The sequence below is a fragment of the Elephantulus edwardii genome, unplaced genomic scaffold (assembly GCF_000299155.1).
Source record: "Elephantulus edwardii isolate Elephantulus edwardi_28Jun2011 unplaced genomic scaffold, EleEdw1.0 scaffold00013, whole genome shotgun sequence".
NCBI lineage: Eukaryota > Metazoa > Chordata > Mammalia > Macroscelidea > Macroscelididae > Elephantulus > Elephantulus edwardii.
Window position 1 is genome coordinate 3,195,774 of NW_006399763.1, and position 10,579 is coordinate 3,206,352.

At 42.4% G+C, this 10,579-nt stretch overlaps 1 protein-coding gene and 1 pseudogene across 1 annotated transcript in view; one reads left to right on the plus strand and one right to left on the minus strand.

The window, feature by feature from the left end:
* The first annotated feature begins 1,737 nt into the window (after positions 1-1,737).
* The window catches only part of OSTM1 (osteopetrosis associated transmembrane protein 1), a 30,854-nt gene continuing 22,012 nt past the window's right edge, over positions 1,738-10,579 (plus strand). The window contains exon 1 of the mRNA XM_006881170.1: positions 1,738-2,203. Coding sequence (XP_006881232.1) covers positions 1,811-2,203 — 393 coding nt within the window. The 5' untranslated portion in view covers positions 1,738-1,810. The remainder of the gene's footprint in view (positions 2,204-10,579) is intronic.
* Positions 7,525-9,127, minus strand: LOC102861934 (annotated as a pseudogene).

Genomic DNA, 10,579 nt, shown 5'->3' on the forward strand with positions numbered 1-10,579 from the left:
AGTGTAATTATTTAGATATGAGAGTTCCAATATCATAGCCACTAGCTACATAGCTATCTATGGATACTAAATATAATTTGAACTCAGTGACTCAGCCTTGGTAGCCACATTTCAAGTGCTAATCAATCATATAAGTATCATGAACATATAAGCATAAGGGCATTTCTGTCATTGCAGAAGGTTCTATTGTTGTCATTACATGCCATTGAGTTGCCTGTGACTCACAGTCACCCTATATACAACAGCTCTGAAGCCTGCCCTATCCTGAGCCAGTCTAACTCTGACATAGCTATCCCCATTGCCTTAATTACTGTATTAATCCATCTCATCTGAGGTCTTCCTCTCCTGTTCTGTCTCTCCACCCTTCTGAGCATGATGTCCTTCTCCAAGGATCAGCCCCTCCTGGCCATGTGCCCAAAGTATGTGAGAAGGAGCTTCAAAATCCTAGCCTCCAAGGAGAAACTTGGTTTCACCCTCTCTAAGACAGACCTATTTGTTTTCTTGGTGGCCCATGGTACATTTAAGACCCTTCTCCAGCACCAAAACTCAAAGGCATCAATTCTTCTCTCAACCTTAGTCATTGTCCAGCTCTCTGATGCATAGCAAGTAATTGCAAAGAGCATGGCCTGGATCAAGCACACTTTAATTCTATTAGACACTGTTTTAAATGCCTCTAGACTGTATTACCAAAACTAATGAATATGAGTATTATTCTTTCCAGATGTTGTTGTTAGGTGCCATCAAGTCGACCCTATAAACAACAGTCCTGAACCTTGTCCTATCCTGCACTGTCATCATTTTTTACATACTAGAGCCCATTGTAGGACGGGTTGAGAGTCTTCCTCTCCTTCACTGACCATCTATCTTTCCAAGCATGGTGTCTTTGTCCAAGGAATAGCCATTCCTATCAACAAAGGTGCAGGCAGAGTGCTCCGTGGAGGCAAAGATAATGAAGCTTCATCTCACATACTTTGGGCATGTTGCTAGGAGAAGTTATTCCTTGGAGATGGACATCATGCTTGGAAAGGTGGAGGGGCAGCGAAAGAGAAGACCCTCAACTAAGTGGATTAACACAACGATGCAATGGGCTTGAGCATGTCTGAGATTGGGACATGGCACGGGTTATGAGTGGATGGTACAGGATAGCACAGGGTTCCTATCTTTGGTTCACAGGGCCTGAGTCGTACTCAACGCGATGGCATCTAATAACATGGCCAAAAAGGATGAAGGAAACACCTCCATCCAAGAAATACCAACTAAAAATGTGCAAAGCATAGAGTGGGCTTTCTCTCAGGACTCACTTGATAGTCATTATTTTGAAGGTGTTGCAGGTGGTGGTGGTCCTCTTTCTGCGGCGTCAAGGAATTCCTCAGACTATGAAGACCCCAGGAAATCCCACAACTGTGGATGTCAAGGGTCAGAATGGACCTCCACCCTTGACAATGAATTGCTCAGAATAGTGGGCATCTGTATACACAGGGCGGGCAAGCGTCGGTCATGCGTCTAAAGCCCGACATAGAGCTTCGGCAATTGGTTCCCAGGCCGTGTGACCCCCAGACGGGAGCCCGAAGCCGCCTAGTAGCGCGAAGCCACCGGAGTCCGCGTGCACACGCACGCGCGCCCGGCCGCGAGCCCGAGGCTCTCAGCAGCCAATGGGGCTGGGCGCCGCGCGCTGGGGGCGGGGCCATGACGCGCGCGCCTCGTGATCCCTCTCCGGCCTGCGCGCGCGGAAGCCGGAAGCCTCGGAGGTCGGTGGCGCTACCTGCGAGCGGAGACGTGGTGGTGAGCGTCCCGGGGTGTGAACCCGGTGATGGACCCAGATGGAAAAGTCGAGCTGCGGCGATCGGTGCTGCTGCCCTGGCTGCTTTTCCTGTGGTCCGGGCTGGCCCAGGGCGAGCTCCCCTTCGGCAGCCACCCGCACAGGGTCCTCCGCGACCTCCTGTCGGAGCAGCAGTTGCTGGAGGTGGAGGACTTATCTCTGTCCCTGCTGCAGGGTGGAGGACTGGGGCCGCTCTCGCTGCCCCCGGACCTGCCAGATCTGGACCCTGAGTGCCGGGAGCTGCTGCTAGACTTCGCCAACAGCAGCGCAGAACTGACCGGGTGTATAGTACGCAGCGCCCGGCCGGTGCGCCTCTGTCAGACCTGCTATTCTCTCTTCCAACAGGTCGCTAACAAGATGGACAACATCAGCCGAGCTGTGGGGGTGGGTAGAGCACACTGGGGACTTCTGGCGTGGAGGGTGGGGACTGGAGGTTGTTATTAGTGGTAAACCTCAGTTTCCCCCACCTGTAAGAGGAAAAGACTTGGACTGAATTTGTGGTTTAGGGCATCAGAAAGGTGGATGGTATTGTGACAGTGGGGCTTTAGAATTTTGTCCCATCTCTTTTCTTGAGCATCTTCTTGGTACATATTTGCGATGAGCATGAGTGGCTTTCTTGGAACTCTTGATCCTCTTTCTCTTTCTCTTCTACAATTTTCCCCAGAGCTTCCTTGCCTTTCTCCACGTGAGCTTAACAGAAGAAACTCCTGAAACCCCAAGTGAAATGGAGAAATGGTTTGTGTAGTTAGGGACTTGAGTTTTATAGCTAGCAATTTCCAGATCTGCCACTTTGTAACATCTTGATCTCTCAGTGCCTTACTTTCCTCCTCCTTGCAATGAAAGTAGTTCACCTTGGTGACTAAGACCAGGCTGGAGCCACTTTCGATGGGTCATTTTCTACTCCACTTAAACTTGGGGCTGTGCATATTCCCTTGAGGGAGCTGTCAACCCAAAGGCTAGCAGTTCTGACCCACCAGGTATTTACTCTCTGCAGGAAAAAGATGGGCAATCTCATCCCATGTCATTTGGACTCTGAACACTCGTTGGAGGGTCAGCTGTGAGTTGGTTCCAGCTTGATAGCATATAACAACAACATATTCTCTGTACCTGTTTTCATATTTGTGAAACAGGAATAAAAGGAACTATTAGAAAGTTAGCACATAACTCTCAGTAAATGGAAGCACACATTTCTAGGATATGGTAAACATCCTCCTATTACTAATCTTGGTACCTGAAGAGCTTTTCTGGTCAGTGATAGATGCTATGAAGAATTTTTTTAAAAGCACACAGTCCCTAAGGATATTATAGGATCTAGAATAGGAAAGGATTAGTGTCAAAACTGATGAGAGTCACAAGATGTGGGCTGGGTACATCTGGTAAAGGAAAAACTGTATCATTAAGAACAGTATCATAAAGTAGTAGTAAAATGTGGTTGGAATGATTTAATAAATCATAGTAGACTTACTATCCCACCTCCCAATTGCTGTGGAATTGCTTCCAGCTCATGGTGTCTTCACGTATGTCATAGTAGATCTGTGCTCTATAGAGTTTTCAATGACTGATTTTAAAAAGTAGGTCACCAGGCCTTCAACCTCTTGGTTAATATCTGAGTGCATTTGTTCCAGTCAAGGACTCCCTAGTAGACATATATAAAATACAAACTTGTACTTATTCTTTACTACGCTATATCAGTCTAATATTAATGTCAGTCAAATTTATAAAAACATGTTGAATTTTGTTACAGTAAGTAAGTTCTTTAAGGTCAGTGTTTCTGTTATATTAAGCTCTTTGGTTAGTATTTCTGTAAAGAGGTAGTGTTTAAGATAATTGTTACATGCAATAATTTTTCTTTTTTCTTTTTATTAATTTTAATAGACATTTACAGAGGATTTGGATTTCCATTCATTCATTGCTGCACTTTTCTCCCTGTCCACCCCTTACATGCATTAATTTTTAAGAATACTTTTATTTGTTATACCCAAACCAAACCTGCTGTTGTGGACTTGTATCTAATTCATGGTGACCATTCACTGGGCTGTAAATATTTACAGGAGACTACCTGTCTATCTTCTGCAGATCTCCTGGTGGGCTTGAACCATGACAGTTTGTGTTAGCGCAACATGCAATGCACTATGCCTCCAGAACACTTTATTGGTTATAGTAAGGGCTATGTGTGTGTGTATCTTATATATTTAGGTACATGCTTCAATTCTGCTTGTTGCCATTGAGTTCCAGCCAACTCATATCTGACCCTCTAGCAAGTTTCCGAGGCTGCATATCCCCCAGGTGGAGATTGACCCTTTTTCTCCAATGGAACCTTTGAGATAGCCACACAACTCCCTATAAACTATGCTACCAGATAGGTGTGTGTGGTGTGTGTCTCTCTGTCTATCTGTATTTGTATGTTTGTGTACGTGTGTGTGTGTGTGTGTGTGTGTGTGTGTGTGTGTATTTATTTATTTATTTTTAAGAAGGCCTGGTAGCTTAATGGGGTAAGGAGTTGCATTGCCAACCCATAGCATGTGATTCAAGTCCACTAGCTGCTCTATAGGAGAAAGACGGACAGTGTCCTCCCATGCAGTTTCTAGCCCTCTTAAAACCTGCTGGAGTTATGAGTTGGTTCCAACTTGAAGATACATAACAACAAACTAGATATGTAAATTCCTTTTTGATACCATTTATTTTTACATAAAAGCTTGTGGAATTTAGAACAAGTTTTTTAAAACATTATCCTAGTGGTTCACAGGAATTCTAGTGGCACTGTAGGGTGAACTGAGGGGTTAAGAACTGTCAACTTCTCTGAAGGAGATAATAAGGCAATCTTCTCCTGTAAAGATTTACAACCTTGGAAACTTGAAGGGGCAGCTCTACTCTGTCCTGTATATGACTTCTACGACTTAGAGTCTGCTCAGTTGCACTTGGTTTTTTGGCTTTTAGCACAGCATCTAATCTGCATATGCCATTGGCACTGGAGTTACTTATTAGGAGGTCTCTCCACTCAGAAGTTGCAGAAACTATTGTCTCTTGCTGTTGTTCTTCTTGTTCCTAGGCACCCAGATCACTTCACCCTAAAGTGAAAAGAAGTGTAGAGATTAAAAAAGAGTTTAGAAAACGGTTTTTCCAATCTGTGTTTCCTTCCTTTATTCATCCTAGACCCCAGTCTCTGTTCCTATGCATCATACTTGACAGCACCTAAACAACGGTTCTTGAATATTGAGCTGGTTAAAGGTTATAGACAAAAAGGGAGGATACAGTCCAGGCCTCAATGTATTAATGTAGCTGGAGAGATAAAAGAAATACATATGAGGGTGAAAATGAAAGGATCATTGGTATGAGTGTTATAACTTGTTCAGTGTAAAGTAGAAGAGTGGAGGAGATGCTGAGTTAACAGAGCAGGGGGTTAATCTGAGAAAACCTATAAGCTGAATTTTTAAACAAGTCATCCTTTTCCACCTTTTGGGTAAATGCACATGGATTGATTAGAAGAAAAGGGGAACGTGATGAAGAGAACAGGATTCAAAGATAGAAATTAACAAGCTGTGTACGAAGTACAGTGTGCAAATGAATTTAACCATAGTAGTATTATCTGATAATAATTCTGTGTTTTAGTAAATTCACCTTGAGATTCTTGGCTCAAAAATTGCATATAGTTTTATTATATCATGATAAAATTCAGTAATAGGAATGACTCAATCCCTCTTTAAGTCATATTCTTTTTCAGGTTAAACCAAAATGATGTGGTTTCATTGAGCTATTTATATTTAGCTCATTAATATAGTTGTGAAATAGTTGTTAAAAAGCTTTAGCCCCTCAATTCTTAATTATAAACTTTTACCTTATTCTGCTTGGCTTGTTTAAAATTCTCTGAGAGTGAGTGTGCATGTGTACGCACCGCACCTGCCTCATTTATATTCCCAGTGGTGCTACTGATTTTCAGTATGTATCTGATGAATGTTAAACATGCTTTGACTAATAGTTCATAGGGAAATAAGAGAGAAAATTGGAACATAGCATAATATGTATTATCTTTCATTAGTATCAGGTAATGTAGTGTTTCTTATGTGTTTATCTAAGAAATGGCTGAGTACCTGTTATATGCTGAAGGAGTTCTGTTTGATAACTATGTAACGTACAGGACTGTGAACCAAAAAGGTCAGCTGTTCAGATCTACCATCTACTTCACAATCACCTGCTGTTAAGTTTTACAGCCTTATAGGATATGTAAACTCAAAAATAAATAAAAGAAAAAATAAGTTTACAGTCTCAGAAAACTGCAGAGAGGGTCACTGAATCAATACTGACTCAAAGGCAGTGGATGTTACTTGCAGCCTAGAGGATGCCTTGGTGGCCCATGCATTCAGTGTTGGGCTGCGAACTGAAAGGGCACTTGTTTGACTTCACCAGTCACTCTGAAGGAGAAAAATAAGGCAGTCTATTTCTTAAAAGATTTAAACTCTTGAAAACACATAAGGGGAAGTTTTACTGTCCTGATGGTCACTATGAATCAGTATCAACTCGATAGCAATGGGTGGAGTGGTGTATATTAGGGATATAGCAATGAATGAACAGACCTTATAGTTTGGTAGGGAAAATAGTAAACATATCGTACAAATAACTGTTAAGTATGATATGTGTTGAAAAGGAAAAAGTCTGAGATGTTGCCAATGCATTTAACAGGAGCACTGTTCTTGTTTAGTCCTGGGAATAGGTAGAATGATCAGGAATTAGAGCTGATATGTGGCCTGTGAATTGTGGTTTTGGAGATGAATACTGAATATCTCATAAATAGCCAAAAGAACAAACAAATCTCTTTTGGATGAGGTGCAATCAGGACGCTCCTTAGATTCAAGGATCTTTAACATTTGTCTCACATATTTTAAGGAGAGGCCAGTCTTTGGAAAAGATTATCTTGCTGGGAAAAGTGGAGGATTAGAGAAAGAGAGGAAGACTTTCAACAATATGTATTCACACATGACTGTAACAATGGACTTGAGCATATCCGAGATCATGAGGATGGCACAGGATAGGACATGGTTCTGTGAGTCATAGATGACTCCGTGGTATATAACAGTAACCATCTAAGAGCTGAGATACTACCCTTAGATATGAAGAATCCTGTCTGATCCTCAAGACCTTTCACAGTCTTGTCCTGTATTCTAATGCACTGTGGCTGAGTTGATACTGACTCATAGTGACCCTTCATTAAGTTCCTGAGGATCTAAATCTTTTTTTTTTTTTTTGTTCTAAGTGTTTTTATTTTTAAACAAATGCTGTAGCAAGCAAGAGCTTACTTTCCCCACTCCACGCTAAACTGGCCCGACAGAGGCAGAGGGTCCTTATTGCTAGGCGGGACAACTCCAAAGTGGTGTGACCTCCTGCCTGCTCACTGTGGTTGGGGTTATTTGATGAGGAGTCTATTTTATAGTAGATTAAGCCCAAACTACTGGTATAACACAAGAGGGAGTGGTCTTACGTACAAGTGCTGGGCAAAGCTGAAAAGGTGGAAGAAACTCAAATACAACCCACTCTTTTTAAACCAAAATAGTTCAGAGTAGATTTTTTACATCCTTTTTCCTATAATAAAAAGTAGTGCTGGGATCTGACACCCAGATTTGGTTTTTATCCTGACCATTTACAAAGTATCCCACCCTCAGCCTTGTTCCAGGATTACGGTCATAGTTCATTCACTCTGGGAAGAGGTACTCCTACTCCTTCCTCCTCTTCTTGCCTTCGTGTTCATGTTCCTTGGGACGGCTGCTATCCGAGAGTCTTTTAGAACCACCGTGCTGTTTAGCCTCTTCCAAAAATTTGTCCAAACCAAAAGGATCTTCTTCAAATTGAACAGGTCCTTCTCGGCCTCTCTGCCTGCGGTCTGAGCCAGAAAACTCCTTATCGGGAACAAACCTGTTGGTTTTGATTCTGGCTTCAAGGTCATCACCATACATATCCTTGTCCAAATTTTTGCTGGGCCTGTAAATACTCTGGGCCATATCTTTGCCACCTCTCCAGGCTTGATCATAAACATTATAAATTTCATCTTCTCCACCTGCAAAACCACTGTCCATACCCTTGGTTTGGTTGAGAAGCCTCTGGTCATACTGAACTTCACTGGAGGTCCGAGGATTAGGTACACCCAGAGCAATGACTTCACTGATTTCTCGATTTTCATTTCTCTGCAATTTTGATCTCTTTTCAGGAGCCGCCCTGGACAGATTGCGATCATGCTGCCTCTCTTTCCTCCTATCATGCCGAATTTCATCTCTTTCATGAGCCTCCCCATCCTCTTTCTCCACATGGGTTTTGATCCCAGCTCTCCTCTCCCTGGCTTTCTGGGCCATTTCTCGAAGTTTCTCTTCATGCTTTTCCTTTTCTTTCTGAGCCATCTTTCTCTCTACTTGGGCACGCATTTCCACAGCTTCCCGAGCCTTCCTGTCAGCAATATAGAGGGCTTCGGCCAGTTTCGCAAAATTTTCATTTATGTGAACTGTCTGCAGTCCTCTTCCATCAGCAGCCAGACGTTTATCTAATGGAATGGTATAACCCTTTGCGTTTTTCCAATTTGAAATATAAGGAGGAATTTTCCACTCCTGCTGTTCTTCACTGTCATCTTTCGGCTAGGAGAATGCATGACAGGTGCTGGAGGAGAAGGTGGTCCCCGGGGAATTTTCTTATTAATCTTGAATCTTGGAGGTTCCATTGGATCTTTCTGCATTTCCACCATCCTAATTACTCTCTGCTTAGCCCCAGAATTGAAAGCTACTCCTTGTTGAGATGGTGTGTACCGGATGTACTGAGCAGGAGCCAGTTTATCAGCTGCTCGAACCGGCATAGCTGCAGCCACCTTCTGCGATACAGATTTTTCCAAGGCGACTCTTGTCTTTTCCGTTATCTCTTTGATGGCTTCTTCATCAGGTCTTTGCAGGTCTGGGTCATCTGCATTCATAACTTCCTTGGGAACCAGGTCTTGCTGTAAATGACCTTGTCTTTTGACTGTCCTTGTCGAGCAATTGCATCATACTTAATTTTTCCTTCAGCGTCCACCTGAATGGCCAGCACATTGGAAAGTTTTTTCTTTCGCCCCATATCCAGTGGATACTGGGCCACATGGATCTCTGGAAAAGCACCTCCATCTCCAAAATCCTCTAACAACCGAGGTATCCAGCCTTTTCGGTACCCGTAAGGGGGAGGTTCTCTTCTTGAGGAGACCAGTGAGGTCTGCTGTGATCTCTGGGATCTTGCCTTTTCTTCAGCCTCAAGCTGGTCCTGAGATAGCTGTGTTGGCGCAGGTAAAAAGCTGGTGAGCACCATCTTCTTCCGCTTCTTCTAGCGCGACGGACTGCACTGCCCGTGGATGTTTCGCTGAGACTGAGGATCTAAATCTTAATGCAAGGTCATTGTCCATCTTCCTCCTATAGATTTGAACCACCGGAAAAGCACAGCATTTTAGTTACTTGTGCAATACACTGTAGATTTTGCCACAAGAACTCTTAGAACTGTTATAAAACAAAAATAATGGCACATAAAAACAATAACATGCTATGACAGGTTTGGAAGCAGGAGTAGCATTTACTTCCTAAATAACATGCCTCCGGAAACTCTATGAACTTTGATAAATGTCGATAGTTGTAGAGGAGCTTCAGGCCTTTTGTTCATAGGGTCACTATGAGTCGTGCTCAGCTTGAAGGCAATCAACAAGAAAACAAAAATATACCTCTTTGAAAGACACCCCAAAATTATGTGCCTCTTGATGGAAGTATACAACTTAACCTATGAAGGTAAAAAAAAAAAAAAAAAATCAAGCCTGAATCGGGTCAGGAGAGAGAAACATGATAAACAACAACATAGGAATGAAATCAGCAAAATCTAGACTACAGGAAACTATAGGGTACAATCCGTATCTTCATCAATAATAGATTCGACAGGAGAAAATGAAGACGAAAAAAGAAACAGTAAATAAGCGTTTTAAAAGATATAGTAACAAATTGCGATGGACTTTCTTAAGACGCCAAAACAAAATTATTTATGTGATACTGGAGAAAATTTAAATACTGACTGTTGGATAATATTAAAGATTATTGGGTTTTAACTTTTTTTAGCTAAGAAAATAGTATTGTGGTTGATCTTTTTAAAGTTTCTGTATTTTAGAGAAACATACTCAGATATTTCCAATTCAGTTAGATCAAAGACTATAGCTTTGATTTTATGTCAACATAAAATGCCTCGTAACTGGACAGCTATGACATGGTAAGTGGAGAAAAGATTGAAGTTGCCAGTGATCCACTTCAGTCCACAGTCAGCACTCATGAAAGCAGTAGTGAGTATCAAACGTTTATTTTGCAGTGGACTGATCTGCTTTGAAGGACCTCTTTAAAGAGCTGAAGAACAAGGATGCCTCTTTAAAGACTGCAGTGCACCTGTGCCGAGCCATGATATTTTCAGTTGTTTAATGAGCATGTGAAAGTTGTACAGTGAATGAAGAAGATGAAAAATCGGTGCTTTGGAATTATGGTAGTGATGAATAATAAATTTCAGAATCATCTCAGGAGCAGGTTTGAGGCCTTGAACACTAATGAGCGAAGACCAGATGAGTTGTGGGAGGATGTTAAATGTATCATCCAGAAAGAGTGCACTGGAACGTAGAGAAGCCAAAGCACAAGGAAGAATCCAAGACACTAAAGAGCTGAACAGAAGATTCCAAAAGGCAGCACGGAATGACAAAGCAAAATACTACAATGAAATGTGCGAGGAGCTAGAGTCGGA